Source organism: Anas platyrhynchos, chromosome 2, assembly GCF_047663525.1.
Source record: "Anas platyrhynchos isolate ZD024472 breed Pekin duck chromosome 2, IASCAAS_PekinDuck_T2T, whole genome shotgun sequence".
NCBI classification, from domain to species: Eukaryota; Metazoa; Chordata; class Aves; order Anseriformes; family Anatidae; genus Anas; species Anas platyrhynchos.
In genome coordinates, this window is record NC_092588.1 from 27,588,379 (window position 1) to 27,610,444 (window position 22,066).

At 36.7% G+C, this 22,066-nt stretch overlaps 1 protein-coding gene across 1 annotated transcript in view; it reads left to right on the top strand.

Moving 5' to 3' along the window:
• The window catches only part of CNGB3 (cyclic nucleotide gated channel subunit beta 3), a 106,508-nt gene that overhangs the window by 78,377 nt on the left and 6,065 nt on the right, over window positions 1-22,066 (top strand). Inside the window, exons 8-15 of the mRNA XM_072034999.1 lie at window positions 1,801-1,887; window positions 3,749-3,813; window positions 6,373-6,495; window positions 13,772-13,913; window positions 15,722-15,881; window positions 16,304-16,401; window positions 17,437-17,520; window positions 19,714-19,832. Of these exons, the coding sequence (XP_071891100.1) occupies window positions 1,801-1,887; window positions 3,749-3,813; window positions 6,373-6,495; window positions 13,772-13,913; window positions 15,722-15,881; window positions 16,304-16,401; window positions 17,437-17,520; window positions 19,714-19,832 (878 nt within the window). The remainder of the gene's footprint in view (window positions 1-1,800; window positions 1,888-3,748; window positions 3,814-6,372; window positions 6,496-13,771; window positions 13,914-15,721; window positions 15,882-16,303; window positions 16,402-17,436; window positions 17,521-19,713; window positions 19,833-22,066) is intronic.

Sequence of the window (22,066 nt, forward strand, 5' to 3'; positions counted from 1 at the left end):
AAGTAGGTCCTGTGTTACTAGTGTCACACTGTAGCTTCTAAAACATAATAATTATAAATGCAATTCTAAATAATACTAAATAATAATAATTGAAAAAAAATAAAATTAATAAAATTCTGATTTTGGATGAATTTGTGCAAGGTCATCCCCATACAAACTGAAAGACAACAGCATAGTTTGCCAGGGGTTCATTAGACACAATTAAAAGTTTTAACTAGATGATAACTCTATTCAGTGAACTCTGTGAAGTACCTAATGTTAGTGAATATGCCATTGCTCACATAAGCAAATAAAAACTTGAAGCAACGTTTTTGATGCCCATAGTGCTTTCTAAAATCAAAAGAAAAAATTTATATTTTTTTTAGAATAATTGTTGTGGTTTTTGTTTGTTTGTTTGTTTGTTTTCCCAAAATATTGGATTTACCAGCAGAGGGAAGGTAGTCTGTTGAATTCCTGATACACATGCAGTTCTGTGACACTGAGCCTGCATCTCTGAAAATACATTTTTTGCTCTCTCTTCTGTATATACTTTTGCACCTGTCTTGTTTCAGAGCTAAAATTTGTCTCAGTGATTGGTAGATTGCACTATCTATATGCCTGAAGGTAAGCTATCCAAAAGTGCTTTCAGGATATAAATCCCAAATAAACACTTTAGAGCAAAATTAGCAGAAGGGAGTCAAACTAAACTCAAATGAATGAAATGGATATGTACAGTTTTATTTTAGGTTCACTCTTGAAATATGTTTAGTGCTCTTGATTTCTACGGAAACCAATGGAAGGTGAGTGTTCTCACTACATGCAAGATGTAGACATAAACTGGGAATTAGTCAAATGATTTAAGTACCAATTAACAGTTACTGGTATTAAAGCACTTCTGACTAATCTTTGCCTCCTCTTAGACATGTGTCTGAGAGAGGGAGAGAAGCCATAGAAGGCTGTTTGTCCTCAGTCAAGCTTTTGGCTTGGTTTCCTTTTTTCACAGAGTTCTGGTATTAACTGTATCTTCCTTGCATGGAATTAAAGGGCAGTGTTGCTGCCAAAGTGAGTTGCATCTCTCAGGGCAGAGAAATTTCTGATTACAGTGAGATGAAGCCCGCAGTTCCATGTTTCTCTCGTATTCCCAAATGTTATCAGTAACAGAGGAAAGCATCTCAAGACACAAATCTTTAGGCAAAGCCACGTTTCCCACAGCATTCCTTCTTTGCACAGTGTTAGTGGAAAGAATAGAGTAAGCAGATAAGTTATCATACAATTGTTGATATGGGAAGTAGAAGCATCCACATATAACAATAACCAACATCTATACATATATATTTTTAAGTTCCTATGATTCATCGATGAATCCTTTGTATGAAACACATGAATTTTGCCAGTTGCAATCAAGGAGTCTAATTCACTGTGATCCCCCAGATTGCTTTAGGCAGCCTGACCTTAAAAGCTGTAGAAGTGCCTATGAAGTGCTTTTTGCACCCCCATTTACCAGCCACATGCCTACCATTTAAATCTTGTCAGAATCATAATTGAAATAACAGAATGTATTAATAGTCAAATATCTGAGATACTGTTAATAATCCCTATGAAACAGAAGAAAATATCAGACACAACGGACTTAAAAGTAGGGCAAAGCAAAGCTCTTGGTGTTTTCAGAGATAATCTTGCCTGCTAGTACTTTGGAAGTTATGGGCATTGCATGCTGACTGTTCAATTTTATACTCAATCATGATTCAATCTAAGTAGGTTTTTGACAGCAAGTAAATGCATTATGATTATTTTGAAATCTCTCTCTCTGCTCTTCAACAGCTTGATGTGATATCAGTATTGCCATTTGAAGTTTTATATATCTTCTTTGGATTTAACCCAGCATTTAGAGCAAATAGAATGCTAAAGGTAAGATCTGTGTTAGCAATAGATGGCAAACCACACATAAATGCTTCTAAATCCCAGTGAAAATATGTTTATAATACTTAGGAATATGGAGCTGAGAAAATGAAAAATATCTTATGGAATCTTCTGAATCTAAGCTACATCAGTATATAAACAGCAAAAAAAAAAATATTATCTAGCCAACTGAAGCCATTATTCTCTTATTTTTCTTGTAGCTTTCTTATAATAAAAAAGCTGTTTTGGGATTAAAAAAGGTTTGTTTCCATTATTTAAATTAGATTAATCTTAAATAAACTGTTTAGTTTTCAAACATCAAAAATATTCATTTAAGATCACTAATTAATGGCAATGTATTTTCTCCTGCTGTTGGTAATGTCAGGTGCTTATAAGCAAAGGTGGAAATTTTAATGACAACATAAGCTGTACACAGCACATTTAACAAACATGAACCCACTTCTGTTGAGTCCAAAGACATGCAGTGGAGGGGCTGATATGTGGTTAGACAATATCCCTCTCCCTTTATTTCACAATACCTAACAGGCCTCAATATGTTCTCTACACATGAGCACAGTCTCTCTCTGAACTCTGTGCTATATGGTAGGCTCTGGTAGTATTCCTTTGACTACTAAAGGAATACTACTATGGTAGTATTCCTTTGATCAGTTTAATGGTTAAATGCTACCTCAGAGCCATATTATTCTTCTCTCTCTTCTTTTGTAAAACTACCTCTGTGTGAATCACCATCAAAATACTGTGTCTGCACAACCAAAACAATTAATGATAGTCACGTATAACCAGGTGAACGTCTTTTCAACTTACAAACCATTTATGAAACTGCACTTAATATGGAGCAGCATGTTGACAAAGAAATGGCTTTCATTTAAAGTTGGAAGAAGCAACAAGAACTCTAAGAATTAAATGAGGGTGCTCTTCACTTCAGTCTTCAACAAAACTTCATACTTCCATAAATCAGAACCAAAACAGTATGAAAGAATAAAAAGTTAAACTTTACCTGGTATTAGTCAAACAGATGTGTACTGAACAACAACAAAAATGTATGTGGGAATATTATCATAGAATCATAGAATATCTCAAGTTGGAAGGGGCCCACAAGGATCATCAAGTCCAACTCCTGGGTCCACAGAGAATCACCCAAAAATCAGACCATGTGTCTTAGAGCATTGTCCAAATGCTTCTTGAACTCTGGCAGGTTCAGTGCCGTGACCACTTCCCTAGGGAGCCTGTCCCAGTGCCCAACCACCCTCTGGGTGCAGAACCTTTCCCTAACCCCCAGCCTGATCCTCCCCTGTCCCAGCTCCATGCCGTTCCCTCGGGTCCTGTCGCTGTCCCCAGAGAGCAGAGCTCAGCGCCTGCCCCTCTGCTCCCCTCATGAGGGAGCTGCAGGCCGCCATGAGGCCTCCCCTCATCCTGCTCTGCTCTGGGCTGAACAAACCACGATTTGACTTAGGGCTAAAAGTGAACTAGAAATTATTAACAGGAGGAATTGGATACAGCAGCAATTATTACTATGTAATTGCATATGTGGTTGTTGGTACATATGAGCACTTACTGAATAGTTACTGGAATTTCAGAAAAAGAAAAAGTAGAAGTCAATTATCTACATCAGTGTGACCTAAACAGCAAGGTTATCTCTGTAATCAGATTAATGGACACTCAACACCCAAAACAATGTTTTACTCAATTTTTATCTTTGCAGTTCACCTTTAGATAAATGTTTAAAGAAACTCAGACTGCTGAAAAATCCATTATTTTCAAAATGTGTTTGTGAACTAATAACAGTATTACTAGAAAAATGTGTGGTGAAAGATAATGATTGGATGACTTTCACTTATTTTCCATTCAGCATAACACATTCTTTGAGTTTAATGATCGTTTGGAAGCTATTCTGGACAAAGCATACATCTACAGGTATGTGCTTATTAAATCCTTGTAGAATGCACAGCTTGGCACAGAATGCCTTTCATTCAATGTCGTAAGTTGTCAGTGAAGCACTGGACAGTATATATTTGTCGGCACAGTATGGTAGATTTTAACTGTTCAAATTAAGATCTTTTTTAATATCTCTTTGTCTTTATTGTACTCATTAAAATAATAAATGTAAAGCTTTATTCATCTACGAAGTCCTGTTCAGTTCAGCTGGTCTGCTTGAGTGCAAAGGCTACTTTCATGCAAAATATTCACCACACTGAGGCTTCTGTCAAAATTTAACTGATCAGATCAGAAAGAAGTTTCTTCAGTGAAAGAGCTAAAGAACAGCTTCTTTAGGTTCCTAGCAGTGCCAAATCCTCAGTAGCTGTTTATTTGTACTTTATAAAAGTTATGAGCTTGAGCCTATATCAACATTTTTCTTCAAACATGCTCTCACCATGAACCTGGCATATACAGAAACTTGATCCTCCACTACATTGACTAAACTTGGAATGAGAATCAACTCTTTACGGCTCTCAAATAGTGATTATAATTGATATCTACTGCACTGTGTTCCCACCTTCTGTATTCACTAAAAGAATTTTGGTTCCAACTCAGGCAGCCCATGGACATGGGTATGGCAAATTTCATAGGTCCCTCAGCAGTCACTGCTGCATCTAGGACCTGATCAGCCTATCTACTCTATTACCATTATTGCCATTTACTGACAAACATTGTCAACAGCCTTAATTTATCCTGTTCAGTTCTTACACCAACAGATTTCTTTCCCTGTCCCAGTCCGGGGGCAAAATCTTTTTCCTGTGTACTGCTGCATCATAAATACCATCTTATTAAAATACGATTACCAACTTATTTCAGAGAGTATTGCACTTAAATGGTAGTCTTTGTATTCGTACATTGCAAATGAGATATTTTATGTGATTTAGAAATTCAAAAAGGAGGTTGAAACATGATGTTTCATGTTTTCAGATACCTGAGAAATAAAAGACCTTAGAAGTCTGAAAGTTCTACTAAAGTATTTATGAGATTCTGTCCTTCTAAAAGCTTATTTATATGTTACCCTCTCCTTTTACTTACTGAGGAGTTTTCTTTCTTTGTTATGCTTTTTTAAGTCTTGTTGGTACAAAATCAGGCTTCTCTAAACTTCCACAAGGTGAAGAAACTGCTTTTCAGTTTCACAGTGGGCCTGGATGGATTCACTTCTCAAATTCACCTGTTTGCTTTTGTAGGAATAGAGCTAGAAAAAGTTACTGCACCATTATGGCAGATGCCATAAAAAGGCATATATTTCTCTAGGTGCATGCCTATATATATATGCCAACATATATTGTAGCAAGTGCTTCCAGAACCTTTACTGTGGTCTCAAGAGTCCACCTGCATGGATTCAAACAAGTACCCAAGTCCCAGCATGGTCAGTTTTGCAATAGTACTATCTCACATCAGCTATCTGCTGTTCTCAACATCTCGCAACTCTAAACAGAGCTGTCCTGGAAGTGCACCAACATTTCACCGGAGAAGTGATATTCGGTTGCCAGAAACAGTGCAAGTAGGGGGATGGCTCAGTGGCATGGAGTTGCAAAGAGGTCATGCAATGGCACCTGAAGAACAAGCAAAGGAGAACAATACAGAAGCAACCACAGAAACATTATCTCCCATTAGCTTAATTTATAGATCCAAGTTAATTAGACCTCATTAAATTATAACCACCATTAAAATATAACCACCCTCTCAGTTACTATGCACTGTGAAATGCATTGCATTCTGGCTGTAGCAGATGTAGCCATTATGGAACAGCCTCCCTGTGTTTAGGCAAGTCCTATACTTTCCTCCTTATTTATCCTTTGGATACATGAATGTTTGAACAGAGAGCTAAATCCAGGAGATCTTCCTTTTGATCCCCATGCACTGAACAGAGGATATACAATGAGATCATTACTGTATTAAACAGGAAGCCGCTCAGTTCATAAGTAGTTCATCACCAGTGTTCTTTGAAGAACTGGCCATAAGCATAAGAACCAGGATTAGGAATGATATAACTCCTGCTGTAGCCACTAAATCACACTATTTAGCAGATCTACTGTAGGCTTCCCAGCAAAGCTCTTGCAAAGCATTTCATTTCTGACCTCCGACATTCCTTGGCTTTAGTTCACTGGTTCAGAGCCTATCTTGAACGGCATTTGACAAACACATAATTTTGTACCCTCTAGCCTCATTAATATAGCTTCGTATTTCTGTATATATTCATAGCCAGTAAAAGAGGTGGATTTTGAAGTTCTCAGGACATCATAATTTAAAAAATACTCCTGTGTCAAATACTCAAGGAAAGATATTTATTTGACCTTGGACAAACATCAGAGACAAGCTTTTTTGGCCAGCTATTTTTTTTCAGTCAATACAGGTGGGGAGCTACTTAGTGTATGCTTAGTATATACATTATTGACACAAAAAGCAAAGGGTGCCATATTAAAAGGAGGGAAAACTATACATTTTTAACAGGAATTTAGTCATCTGCAATTTGGAATCTGTTGACTTTTATAGGGTCATTCGAACAACTGGATACTTGCTGTTTATCTTGCACATTAATGCATGCTTGTATTATTGGGCTTCAGACTATGAAGGACTTGGCAGCACTAGATGGGTGTACGATGGCCAAGGAAACATGTAAGTCCTTTTCTCTCACAATTAGTTTTCGTTGATTTTGCTCCTCCCTTCATCCTCTCCCTTTCCCATGACTTTGTTTGCAGGTTATGCCCTACTTTACAAGTGCATAGCTGTTAGCTTGGATAGCTAACTTTTAGAACCATGACTGTTGATTAGCAGCTTTCATTACTAGCACATATTTGGGGAGGGCAGGTGCAGTGAATAATTGTTTTAGTACTTTTAGCTTTTATAGGCTTATGAGTCAGTACTAAGCACTAACTTAATTAAACATTTAGAAAGCAACAAAGATAAATTAAACTCACTGATTACTTATGCACATGGGAACTGTTAGAAGGATGACAGAACAATACCTCAAAGGAATCGGAGGCACCAATCTTTTTCTGCCACACAGCACTGTCATTAAAATGCAACATTTTATTCCCACTTAGCACCATTGTGATTGGTCTAAAAAAAAAATCTACTGACTTTCTCTGATCTTTGGAAAAGATCTCTGATCTCTGGAAAAAGATCTCTGATTTTTGGAAAAGACCTTAACCAGGTGCCAAGGGGTGTCCCCAATAGGAAGGAGTGGATATTGGCACACTTCTCACAAACTCCTTATGACAGAAATGCCATCATTAAGATGAGGGAGAGGAAGCAACAGAAAACAAGCAGTCATATATTCTGGGTGTAGTTATATAAAAACATATCTATTATGTAGATGTATGAAAAAATTTACATTTTTTCAAAGACCACAAAATAGTTAAAGCCCCAGAAGCATAATTTGTTCATTAACTGTGTTATTTGCAAAACTGCATACTGCTGCTAAGATAAAACACCCTTTAAACAACTTTTCATGCTTCTCTTTTAATAGTTTGGAGATGTGCTCTTCTTTTTTGTAATTCTGTCAGACTGCAGAAGTTTGATGTGAAATCACTGTTTTGAAGGGTAAGAAAATAACCTTTAGAGTAAAACACACTTCGTGTAAAGTAGCATTGATTTTAAATAGCTAAGGTTCTCTCTCAAAAAATAAAATAAAATAAAATAACATGGCTGAAGCTTTCACACACCACTAAAATACGCAGCTGGAATCTTATAACCAGACATGCAAGCAGACTCATGGAGCTCAGTGGGACCACTTATGTAAGTAAACTTATAAACAGGTATTTATTCACAGGATCAAGTATTCTAGAAATCTGTCAAGAAAAATGCATAATGAATTTCCTTTATAGCAATTTCAGTTAATGTTATTCTTGGGAATACTTGTCTTGTAATTAAAAAACAAGTTAACTAAGACTAAGCACCTGAAGGCTCTGAGAATAAAGAGCCCGAAAAAAAAAAAAAAAAAAAAAGTCTTCCTGTTTTTCACGGGCAAAATTCAAAATTATTTTACTTTGCATTCATGCAAAAAATTGGTAGAAATTATTTTCTGGCTTGACCACAGACAATACAGTTGTGCCCAGAGGCAATGGTCATGTTTTTTAATGTTTTGTGGTCCCTTTTCTGTGAAGAAGCAAAAAAATTTTGAAAACAATGTCACACTAGTATCAAATGGGATTTATGGCAGAATTTATTATTAACAGTAATAATAAACTGATAAATCATTACACTGAGATGTTGAAATAAAACACACGTAAGAATATATTCATGTATGCTTCTTTAATCCATTAATCTACCTCATCTGACATTAGCATGCAATTATTCTTTTGCTTCTACCTAATTTATACTATATAAAATCCCAGGTACATGGAAACTCAAGCAGTATCCCGAGTTGAGCTGCATCTCATAAAGTATAACCTGTTATCCTCCTAACAGTAAATGGCTTTTGTATAGGATAGTCATCAAATCAAAGACTAAGGCAAGACATACCTATTTGTCAAATATTTGGAAATTTTTGACAGAGAGTCATAGTATGAACAACAGTTATTATTGGAGATGCAGTTTGAAATTAAACATGCCAGAAAATATACTTCAAGGTATATATTTTTCTTTGTTCTTGGTTGTTCCTGTTTTCCAATCTGAGAAAAATATATCAGAATAAGTGACCAGAACTGAAGTATATATTATGGTAGAGCAATAATTTCCTTTCACACAGCAGTGAGAGGGGCAGATATTTGAAGTAAAATATTGTTCTCATCTAGAATGGGAATGTGTTCAGAAAGAAGATAAAACAAACATGGCTTCTTAACTAATTAAATAAAGTCAGACAGCATTTTGACATATGAAACAAAACTGTAGCAGTCTCCAATTACACTGACTCAAAGCAAGTGAACTGGCATTGATTTAATGGCATTAAGGTTTTATGTAGAATCCCTGCTGTGTCCATAAAATATTGCTAGTGATGTCCAAACCCAGTTCTTAAAAATGTCAACACTTTAGGATCATGTTTTTCCCTTTCCCAGGCTAAAAAGAACACACAGGCAAGAGTTTCCCTCATCAGTTTGATTATACGTATTCCTGAGCAAGAATACAAACTAGTGAGGTCCAATTTATAACAGCTGTAGCACGGCATTCAAACCACAAGTCAAATTATCAAAGCAGCAATTCTTCCAAACTTCTGTTAGATGTATTCTTTTCCAGTCTGTGTCCAGACTCTGAAATGTTAGCGCCAGTCCAAAAAAAAAAAAAAAAAAAATTATCCACCCAAGGTGTTCCCAGCATTAAAACTGCTCTTGATGAATTTCCCATAATTATGTAGATAGACCTCAGTCCCTCCTAATGCAGGAGGGTAGCATCACAGATGCAAAAACATAGCACAGAGCTTATGTGACCAGAGCAGCAGGATATTGAGAAGGTCTCTTAATTCTAGCTAAGTGAACAATTTGAACCATATGTGTTTATTTTCAGTCTAGTTTAACTACGTAAGTAAGAGGTTGGTTTAATTCCTTGAGAAAATGGACAAATCCTCTAGAAAGTGATTAAAGGCAGGAACCTAGTGTCATGGTTTTGAATTGTCCCCTGGAAGTATCCATCTCACTGCCTATAAGGGAAAGTAAACCTAAGGAGCTAAAATTCTCATGCAGCCCCCCAGTTCAACAATAAATTTGGGCAAAAAAATTGTTCCACTTATCTCATGGTATATCTTTTCTGCTGTTTGCAAGCCGTCTACAAGTAGGCTGCAAAATTCTCTAGCATATTTACTAATCAAAACATCCATTTGTATCCTAATGAATTTTCTCTATGGCTTGCTGCCTTCCTGCTCTGGGTACAGACGTAGTGGATATTTGGAAATCCCAGAAAATGATCACTGTGTGAGTCTAGAACAATTCAACTTCATTGGTTTACAACGACCAATATGCAGTAAGAATGGCATATCTTTAAAGATGTTGCGTATGTGCATATCACCTATATGCTGTACTTCCAAATAGGTCTGATGTGTCACACCCACAGAGCTTGCTACAGAGGCAGTTTTGTGCCTCCAAACAAACTGAATACACAGCTGTGGTGGTCTCACCATGATGGGCAGCTGACCTCCACAGCCACTCTCACACTCCTCCTTCTCAAAGGGAAAGCGGGAGAAAATACAATGGAAAGGGCACAATGGAAGGGATGAGATAAGGACAGGGAGATCACTCACCAGTTATCATCATGGGAAAAACAGACAGCATAATGTTATTTATTACCTCCTGTTCCTCTTCCTTACTCTCTCCCCCTGCTTGATGTAGGGTCCCTCCCACGGATGCCGGCCTTCCTGAACTGATCCTGCATAGTGTTCCCACAGGCCCAGCTCTTCAAGAACTGCTCCCACATGGCTCCGTACCATGGGGTCCATCCCCCCAGAGCAAACTGCTCCAGCATGGGGTCTGTATCACGGGCAGCAGCTCCCCCCAAACCCCTTGCTCCTGCGTGGGCTCCTCTCCACGGGCTGCAGCTCCGGCCCAGGGCCTGCTCCTGTGAGGGCTCTCCATGGGCTGCAGCCTCCTCCAGGCCACATCCACCTGCTCCACCAGGGGCTCCTCCATGGGCTGCAGCCATGTGGGATCTGCTCCATGTGGGCTGCAGGGGGACAGCCTGCTCCACCAGGGGCCTCTCCATAGGCCGTAGGGGAACTTCTGCTCTGTGCCTGGAGCACCTCCTGCCCTCCTTCTGCAGTTCTTGGGGTCTGCAGGGCTGGTTCTTATTTCATGCTCTCCCAGCTGCTGTTGTGCAGCACATTTCCCCCCCCCCCTTCTTAAATCTGCTCTCACAGACGAGCAAACAACATTGCTTAGTGGCTCAGCTCTGGCCAGCAGCAGATCCAGGAGCTGGCTGGAGCTGGCTCTTATCTGACATGGGACAGCTGCTGAGCTCTGCTCACAGAGCCCACCCCTGCAGACCCCCACTACCAAAACCTTGCCATGTGAACACAGCAGCCCAACCCATACATGTGTCAGACCTAATGCTTTGAGACTTGCTACTTGTAGCCTTATTTTTGATATAAATCATTGTAGTTTACACCTTACTCTCTGAGCACATCACACCCACAGTCTTTTGATGAATAAGTCATTCAAGAAGGAAAGGTACCAAGGAGGACATCATTAGAATGCCTGTTTATAAAAGCCTCTTCTTTATTCCACTTCAAACCTGTGCTGGTTGTAATCAGAGATTAAAAATGTGACAGCCCTGAAATATAGCTTCACTGGGCTGTGTGAATACCGCCTTAAAATCTGACAGCCATATGCACAAAGATTTGATTTAATTGTATTAACCAAAACCATGTAGGAACTTCAGCATATTCTGAAGTGGACTTTTATAAAAATTGTATTGGGTCTGACTCACTACAAAAATATATTTTTATTGTCATAACATTACAAGGTGTCTTTTATGTGTTGTTTTTTTCTGAATGTTTTCATACATAGGACTTATTTCAGGGGAAAATCTAGTAGTCTGATTGCCTGAAGGATACGCTTACAGTCTATGCTCTGCAGAGTGAAAATCTCTTTCTTGTCTCATGTTGTTTGCTCCAACAGTAATTTTATAGCAGGCTAGTAAGCCATATGGTAAGCAATGATGTTTTCCAGACACTCTAGCTAGTAGGAAACAGAGCTGCTAATGCCATTGAAACTGTGGTCTGTTTTTTTCTGGCTTTCCATAAACAAAATTTACAATCTCATTTCTTAGGAAAAACATTCCCTTATATTTCAACACTGTAACGTTTATGTCAGATTAAAACAAAACCAATAAAGTAAAGTAAAAAGAGAAAATATAAAATCTGTGCCTAAGAGACAGTGAATATCACTGTGACTTTATCTGTAGAAAATTTCCTGTGAAGTAAAATTAAAAAACAAAACAAAACAAAACAAAACAAAAAAAAAACACTGTATTAACTACATCTTCAGAAAGGGATGGGCAGTTCTGAAAACAAACAAACAAACAAAAAAAACACCTCAGGAGTCTGTATTCTTCAAAGAAGCATGTTAAGGATCCCTAAAGTCCTTTCAGGAATTGCTTTCATGCTTCACAGATTCTCTCCCAGAATGGAGATTATATCATGGTGGATTTAACAGTCTTGGCAACTGAGGTCATTGGGAGTGAGGGAGTTTGTTAATTTGTTTCATTTGCCATAGTACTTAAGCACAGAAGTACTGCTAATTTCTTTACATTTTCATAGTCATGAATTCTACATGTTTCAAGCTCTACAGCATTCACACAAAACAAACAAATACAATATCAATATGCTTCATATGACAAATCCTCTTAGACAAGATAGAGACATCACTTTATGTTTAAATCTGCAATTCCTCCAACAGGTATGTGAGGCTTGTTCTTGCTTTTTCTTTGAGCTACAGAACTCTTGAGTGAAAGCTGCCACTTATGCATACTTTGATGCAAGTGTGAATCAAAGGTGGGGTTTTTTTGAACCTGAGTGAAAATATTGTATTGGTGTAATCCAACTGTTCATTTTCCATCCCTAACAAGGAAAAATGACAGGATGACACATATGCAATTGATTTTTGATTTAAGGACTCTGAATGAAAACTGACAGTTCTGGCTGTTTAAAACCAGAAAACCAGGGTAAAAGTGATCATTGCTACTGCATTTCATTAATTTGAAACCAAGAGAAATGTGACTTTGTAGTGAAAACCAAAAATTGATTGCATGGGAAATCCTGACATTTTAGGTGAAGAGATTTGGAAACACTGTCAAGTTATTTAAAATGGAACATTCTTCACTGGAAGTGGTTGATATTGTCAGTTCACTATCTTATATTTGAACAAAACTGACCTTCTTGTAGTATTGTTACACAAACCATTTATTAATATGAGTGGAGTTCATATCTTAATAAAAATAATAATACTAATAAAAAAGATTTAATTTAAAGTGGGGGCCACCACACTAAAATGTACTCCTGAAGTTTGCAGGCCAATCAGGTTGGCCTCAAATTCAGTGCAGGCATGAGAAGATATATGCTAGACTGTCTGTTTCAAAGAAACATCTCCAAAAGCATTTATTCCAGTTTTGTTGCTGGGGGGTTTGTTGCTTTTTTAAATTTTATTTTATTTCAAACTCAATAAAATTCAAGAAATAGAATGAATCCTCATTGCTTTAGAAGCTATGGTCATTGTTGATAGGAAATCTCACTGTACAATTAAGGAAAACATAATTCTAATTATTAGAGAAGCTGAAATCTGATTGTATAGAGACTTATAAAGTCAAATTCTAATGATTAGGGGGCCTTTAGAAATATTCCTGGACCATTTATTTGTTAGCTCAGAAAAGAAAGAAACAATAACACATTCATGGCAATGATTAGAACTAATTAATTGCAGCTGCACTTAATGGGGTACGTTGCATTACTAATGGTTTTAGAATGAAATTTTAAAAAGAATATTAGAGATGCCAAGGCACTTTATATACATAAGTATAGAGTTAGTATGGCTATCCTCACAAAATAAAAAAGAATTAATTCTGTACAGGTCCTTTGTTGTTTTTATAAACTCGTGTTATCAACTAATGGAAATACAGTGATTCAATGGAATGGGCTCAGTCATGCACAGGGCTGTACAAAAAGGACTGTACAAACAGAACAAAAAGCCTTTGGCCAAAGAGCTCACACTTAAACATAGGAAGAGAGAGACAGCAAATGGATACAGGGAAGGAGGCAATGTAAGCCATATGTTGAAATACTCTTAGTGACTGACTATTGCTAACTGCTATATTTGCCCTCCAGACCAGGAGAGTTCTGAGAAAAGCCTGAAGGGTGTTCACATGGACAGCTCTTCCCAGGCATGAGGGAAAGTAGTGAAGGCAAGAAAGTGTTTGTTAAGGTGACATAAGTAGCTCCAGTCAATAGCAAAAATTCTGTCTGTATCCACAGGTACCTGAGGTGTTACTACTGGGCAGTTCGTACATTAATCACCATCGGTGGCCTTCCAGAACCACAAACCCTGTTTGAGATAGTTTTTCAACTGCTGAATTTTTTCTTGGGTGTCTTTGTCTTCTCCAGCTTAATTGGTCAGGTACATAAAGAAATCAATAACTACTTGTATTCAATGTACTATAATGTAGCACTGATATATTCAATTTTGTTCTGTTTAGTTCCAGGAAAAATTTTACCTTCAACATGGATGTCCCTCTTTTTCATTGTCATCCATAGTTACTCTTCTGACTGCTGCATGCATTTAATCAGTTCCTGGTTTTGTAAGCCTTTCACACACAAGTTGATTTAAAGCCAAGTCTCTGCATGACACAGATAATTCTTAAATCTATGTACAATTCTTTTTTTCTTCTTCACAGCCAAGGAGGCAGTTCCTTAACATTCACACTCTACTGTTAAATCTGATATGAAAGTTATAATTGCAAGTATAATTATATTAATATGTACAAATTATCAAATAAATCATACTTAATACTACTGAGAATACAAATCGCAAGCTTTCTGTCAAACCAGAATTGAGATATCTTCCATAAGTTACAAAATATTTGTTGATTTGAAAATTGACTATTTTCTCTTTCTCTTGATTTTCATATAGCAAGAGGAAAAAAAAAAAAAAAAAAAAAGCCTACCGCACAGCAAATCAGTTATACTTCCAAACAAATGGAACCCAGCATGGACTATTTCCAGCTTGTAGCTTGTTAACTATTAAATTTGGGCTTTAGGTCCACAGGTTTTAAAATACCTTGCCTACAGAAAAATAAAATGATTCTTATGTCAGGCTGTGTCTTGTGTTGGATTCATTTAGAAGTGATTCCAGAGCTTTTGATTTCTACGTGTCTGTTACTGGGAGAATTAATATGAAAAAGTAAAGATATTGGTGATTTTTTCTTTATGAGTTCAGAATGTGAAAAAAAGTTCAGCCAAAGTTAAAAAAATATATATGCCTCTCACAATTTAGAAGTGTGAGATACCCAATTATCATAGAACATTCTTTCCTATAAAATTTCAAATTCATCCACAAACAAGTATTACCAAAAATAAAACCAAAAATTACCAAAAACTGATTATTCATATAAAAGCTCTCTTCCCCAAATAGATTTGAGATTATCTTTTGGAACCAGGGTAGTCAATTGTGGAATCAAAACTTATTAATACACGAGCAGCTTCATTACATTTTGTTATAATTCCTGTTTACAAAAATATTTTAAACTTACTGAGTTATTCCCAATTTAGCATAACTGCCTAAAAATTGTTATTCCTCCAATCAATTGCCTTTCTGTAATAAGAAATAGAATTTACCTCAGTAGCATACTAATCCTTGGCCACTGCAGTGTGAAGCTGTTCTACTAAAAACAAATTACATTTGTGTTGAAATTTTAAATGATGTTCCTGCACTAAAGTCTTCAAGGTCAACTTTCAGCCCAAAGTGGATTTTTAGGACTGATCTAGCTTCAATTTAAACAGTGTCAGGATCTTAGCTCTATTGGTGCCAGCTGATGTTATTACAGAAATTTAGCCTGGTTTGCTTCATTTCTGACTTGCATGGCACAACAAATGCACAGTAGCTTTATTATAGATGTTTACAAAAGCATTATCTGTATTTTTCATGCAACTACAGAAATAAAAGACAGAAGAGCAAGCTGAAAAATACAAATGATTCCTTTAAAAATAAAAAATATAGACTGTTTCTTACACAGTTAAGTTTTATCTTTAATGTTTCTGAAAAAGCAGATGAAGGAACTATTCAAAACATGGAGTCGAATGCATAATTAATCAGCAATTTTGTAAACAAGAGTTTTATCCTTTTTTTTTTTAATGTCATTGACAAGATACTCAAATCATGACTATTTTTCCTGAAATGTGTAGTAATCTGTAAACTGATGTTTGCAGATGAGAGATGTAATCGGAGCAGCTACAGCAGGACAGAACTACTACCGATCCTGTATGGACAACACTGTCTCCTATATGAACACTTACTCCATTCCAAAAGTGGTTCAAAATCGTGTTCGAACCTGGTATGAATACACATGGGACTCTCAGGGAATGCTGGGTAAGGCTTTCCAATTCCAGTTACACAGAAGCTCAAAAAGAGAGTGTTCTGTACAGATATAGCTATAAGCTGAAAGGCACATTTCTTCTTTTCTGAATTTCATAGGAGAGAGCAAGAGGAGGGTATTCCATTTCCTTTAGAAAAGCAAAAAACCCCAAAGCAATACAACGCTTCACAATTTCTATTACTTTATGTAAAGTTCTGGTTATATCTTTAGACGAGATATGCAACTTAAAAGACAATTTTTTCTGGTTAGCATATTAGCATCTTCCTCATTTGAACTAATAAATGCTAGAATTACTCCACTAAGTTGTTTTTCTATGCAATGCTCATTCTTATAGACTTTCTTTCATTATTCTTTTATAGTTTCCCACTAATCAGGTTTTCATTTTTCTTTTTTCTTTTTTTAATTTCTGTTACAGATGAATCAGAATTACTGGAGCAGATGCCAACCAAAATGCAATTAGCCATTGCAATTGATGTGAACTTTGCAATTGTCAATAAAGTTGACTTATTCAAAGCAAGTACCTTTACTGAAGAATGCAGCAATGTGTGGTATTTGTGAGACAGAAACCTTGTTTTGTGCATCTTGCCACACTTAAGAACGTATTTGTTAATATTCAAGGCAAAATAAGTCTAAGAAATATCTAAGTCAGTGGGGACAAGTCAGGACAAAGACAAGTACCTGCCTTTTTTGTGTTAAATCAGAGATTAAAAAAAAAAAAAAAAAAGTGAATGAGATTAAGAAACAGTCCTGTTATACCAACATATTAAAGCTGATGGTCAGACTGTCAGATTCTAGAGTATAACTAATCTCTAGAGCTAAATTTAGAAGAATATCGCTTTTAGTACAGATCACCTTGCTGTCTACTGCCTAGCACTGCCTGAGAGATCATGGTTACTATTTGTTCTGGGAACACAGCTTTGATGTAGTGAATGTTATTTTTAGTAGCTTTTTGTTCAAAGGAGCTTTCTTATCATTATCATGATAGGTTTCAAGAGAGATTATTTAAATGTGGTACTTAAGATTGGACATTTTACATCAAAAATGGGGAGACATTGCATTTTTAGAAGTAGTCATGAAATACATTGAGCTTAACCATTTTTAGGACAGTTGCAAGAAATCAGGGTGTCTGTGTTTAAACATTACATAGTTCCAATGTTTCTGCAACATTCGCTAAAGACTTGGAATTCATAGAATCATAAAAAGAATTTGACCTGCTTTTTTTCCCCTGGGTCAGTATAAAAATCATCTAAAAGACCTATAACACAGGAAAAAAGCACTGAACATCGTAGATGTACAGAAGCTCACTCCATTAAAAAAAAAATATATATTAAAAAATTGCTCAACCCAAGGAGAATATTATACGTATCTGAAATGACATTTCCTTCAATAATTTCTCTCTTTTAAAAGCTGTCCCTTACTATGTTTTCATTTTTCATTCCACTTATGAACCCCTGGATCACTATTGTATTAACTTGCTGCCCAGTGTATGCACTAATAGTCACTTGTGTTACTAAATCAATACAGAACAATTCTACTTAATTTTAACAGGGCTGTGATACTCAGATGATATATGACATGCTGCTAAGGTTGAAATCCATTGTGTATTTACCTGGTGACTTTGTCTGCAAAAAGGTGAGCATTTCTGTCTCTTTCAAACAATAAATATAATATGTATTTTAGAAAAAAAAAAAAAAAAACAAAAAAAAAAAGAGTTCAGACATAGGTCAATAGTATTCTTTAAATAAAATTAATCCTGAGTGAATTAGATAGCATAAAAATAATTAAGGTATTCTATGTAATAACAACAAATTTGCTCTCATGTTTCAACACAGAACAAGACAATATGGGTTTTATTACTTATATTAGCAAACAAAATTATAATAGTATGGGAAAGTATTTAATGTAAATATGGCTTATCTAGGGACACATCATGAAGTTTGAATATTGAAAATGGAGCAAGCTTAATTTTTTATACATATATACATACAAACCTACCCTACAGATCTCAATCCATGATGCTTTGCATGTGTTTCATTTGTGTATTCAGAAATACTGGAGTGGAATTACTCAGGAATGTAAATAACCCATATTGCTCCTTACAGCAGGATCTGATCTTGCTTTGCCTTCACTCTGAGCCTGGAACCATCTCCAGCTGAATGCTGACACACTGTCCCATAGCTATGAAGTGTCTTCTCTTTGCATTTTAGCTCAAACTTGGTCTTACAGCAGCACAAGTAGATAGCTTGTCTTCTGTCCAAATAAGCCCAAGTCTATTTTCAAAGGTTTGTTACCATACTCATAGGCTCTGCTGGATGTAATTAAAGCATGGGGGTAAAGTAGCAGTGCTGTTAGTGTTCTTTTAAGTGACCCACACTTCACAGCACAGACCATCAGAACTCCTTAACTTAGCTTTAGCCGATCTGGTCTAGTTCTGGTCACAAAGGTCCTGCTCCCTCAAGGAGCTGAGGAAGGTGGAAGGTGTGGGAGGTGTCCCTGCCCGTGCAGGGGAGTTGAATTAGATGACTGATCTTTCAGGTCCCTTCCAACCCAAACCATTCTGTGATTCCATGATTCTATGCTGTGAACCTCTTTCTGAATGCTGAGGTAGTTCCACCAGTTCCACAATGCAGGAAGTTATTTGTGAATGCACTGAAGGATCAGGTGTGTCCCTTGAAAAACCAATCCCAGAATTACTGATTGCTAGGCAGGATGGGAGAGTAATTTGCTTGCACAAAACACAGCATAAGAGGATCTTGGACTGTGGCTGGGACTCTGCCACAGCAAGTATAATAAATGACAGTAACAGGTTCTAGGTCTTGATCCTGCAGTCAGATAAAAGCAGTTCTAAACAAGGATGGGTTACAAAAAATGGGAGTACCATTTTATTCCAGACAGATTCAGAGCACTGAGGATGCTCACTTATATAGATCTACAATGTGGCCAACAACCATGGTAGTCCCACTAACACTGTATTTTTTAGCAAGGAATAAAACCCTGTTGGAACCTGAGAACTGGGAGTACCTCCTACCTGGGTGTGCCTCATCATACCTTACCAAAGAGGCTCCAGCATGCAGGTTTTGAAAACCAGATTAAGGGAAAGGAAGTACAAACCCTACATTTTGAATCCTAGCTTTGCTGCTGCTGCAGTTTTGCTTTTAAAATGAAATGGAAGCACAAATGGAAAAATATTTATTTTCCCATTACTGAGATGTTGTAAGGACAGTTATGATTATGTTTGTGACGTCCCTTCTATTATTCCAGTTTGCCTGCTTTTCATCCTATATACTGATATCATGCGTTTTAATCTCATGAGGTCTTGTGGAGGATAAATAAGTGAACTAATAATCTCAAGCCATCCAGTGATTACATCAAAGTAGACAAAGTTTTGAGTGATTTTTTATTCTTATTTTCCTTGTAAGTTAGATAAGTGAAGATTAGAATTAATGGAGTGAAAACTGAAACTTTTTAAACCATGAAGCACAGGGGTTTTCACACTTCTTCTATTGAATGTTCTGCTGAATTACTTTAGTTTCTACCTGGATACTTGATGGAAATGACTGATATAATCTTGTTTATTATCTAGTCTTCATTTTTCAAGCTGGCCTGGATAGTCTTAATTCTACTCAAATATTGCCTCACATCACAATTAGATCTGCCAAAGTCAGTCCTTGCACTTGTGTTCAGTGCTAGAAAAAGTGGGACAAAAATTAGTTTCTCTATAATAATGGCAAAACAGTGTATAAGAACAAGGAAATATATTTAAATGGAAGTTTTTCAGATTATTCTACGTCAAAAAATTAGATTGTTATATGTTTCTGTGTCCAGGGAGAGATTGGCAGAGAGATGTACATCATCAAGCAAGGTGAAGTTCAAGTCCTTGGAGGTCCTGATGGTACAAAAGTCCTGGTTACACTAAGAGCAGGAGCTGTATTTGGGGAGATCAGGTAGGTCCATCACTATTTTTAACACTTCCTTTAGAACTGGTCAAATAATCAATGTTTTATAATAAATAATTAACTGGTTAAATAATCAATTTAACTTCTCTTGTAAGCATTGGGAGGCTGGAAAGTTGGGCAAGATCAGCCAAGAAGACAGTGAGCAAAGAGATATAAGTAAGTGAAGGAAAAACTAAGTAAATGAAAACTCGGAGACTAATCTGGCAAGAGCTGAGCCTTCTAAACAACAAATAATGTATAATCAGTGTTTTGGGAAATGTTCATAGGGATATACAGATGGACTTCTCCTTCAGCATTTAAAAGATTTAATGCATCTTCCTGTTGCAAGGTCTGCAATAGGGCAGGACTAAATGTATTTTATTGTCTGTATAGTGCCACTAAGTGTCCTTACAGAGCAGATAGTAAAAATGATAATTTCCAACAAAGGAGATAAAAAATCTGAAATCACAAACCAGAGTGGTTCTTGAGGCGCTAAAGTAGGGATTAAGTTGCCAAAAGTCATCATCTGCATTTTAAAACATATTTGTTTAAGAGCATGCGTAAGAGAAAAAGGCTGACAGATCAGGTTTTGGGGTCTAAGTTTCGCCATAAAAGAAAATTTTTCTCAGATGGCTACAAATGTTTTTTATATTCTCCACATAGCTGCTATGTGGAGAGTTGCAATCCATTAACTCTTATGTGTCTTGTTCACCAATTAACCAACCAAGTGCTAGATTTTAGGCATTGCATCCCCTGCTGAGGTTGGCCTAAAGAAAAGTAATAAAATGCATGTGCTCCTGCATGTGATAAACTGGATTCTTGATTTCTTCCAGCTGCCTTCCTGTTATTGTTAATCCTCTTGCTGGTAGCTTCAATCTGTCTTTTGAGAAGTGGCAATTAGCTCTATGCTAGGTTTACATTTATCTTCTACTGCGTCTCCCTTTGTGGCAGTGGAAACATTCCCATTTATTCAGTGATGGGTGTAGAGGACTGGCTGAGACCTGCACATGAAAAACACCTGATATATCCCACAGATACAGGCGTTTCTCATTGAGTGGAAAAGTGAGATTGTATCAGCTCTTCACATGAAGGTTATTTTAAAGGTATTTCTCTGTGTGGCAATACAATACCAAAACAAAACCTCAAAACAAACTGCTGGAAAGACTGAGAATGCACTGATTTTCAGGAAGGGCCAGACACTGAAAAGATAAAGGAAAAAAGCTGCAGCAGCCCAGATATGTAACTCTCACCTAGTTTTTCAATTATTTATTAGTTTTGCATTTGGAGCAAGGACTTTTTTTTTTTTTTAAACTGAAAAATGTTAGTCATTGAAAATCCTTTCCTTGTTTTCAAACCAATGTTTTGATCTAATAAAAGTGAGTACTCATTTCCATATGAGAACTACACAGCTGCCTTTTAAGATGCATTTCCTGATATATTTTACTTTTCATGTAATTGCCAGCAAAACCCTCAGCAATGCTCTAACCCTACACTCCTGGTCTTGTTTTATTCATTATTGACCTACTGCGTTGGTGGAGACAGCACACCGGTACAGACACAGCTACTTTGCATATAAATGACAGGTAGTGGATAAACTCAAGGAGAAAATATATAGGAACTGGCAGACAACTCCAAACTTGGAAAGCAAAGACATGAAGCACTAAGTATATCACCAGAGATTTATCCGTTTCCTTGTGGCGATGTGTTAGAAAATAATGAGTTTGTATAGCACCCCTCTTTGTAAGTTTTGTCGAGGTCTTCTGAGTATTGTATAGCCAAAGAAAACGGAAGAAAAAAAGTATTTAATAGATGAGGTATTGCTTCATTTAGCACAATCACACTATGAATGCTGAGGGGAAAACTTGTTTAGCACATGGTATTGGACTGTCACGGCTTTCCTTCTGATGTTTGGATCAAGATTTGTTTAGAGAATTGTGTCAGCTTCATGAGATACTTGCTATTTAACCTCACTGTTCAAAATGCACATAAATCGTGCTTATAAAGCCTTCTTGGTCAAAGGAGTTGAAGAAAACAAAGAATGTTCATTCATTTCAAAAAAAAAAAAATCCTGAATTATACTAGGAGGCCAATCCAATGCAAGACTAATGTTCAAGCCAGTCCTTTGCCAATTCCATCCTCCAAAATTGTTACAGAAACAGATTAAGTAATAGGAGCTACTTTCCAATTAACATCTTACCCTCATTACTACTTTCCTGTATAGATAATATCAGTTTGGGGAAGCA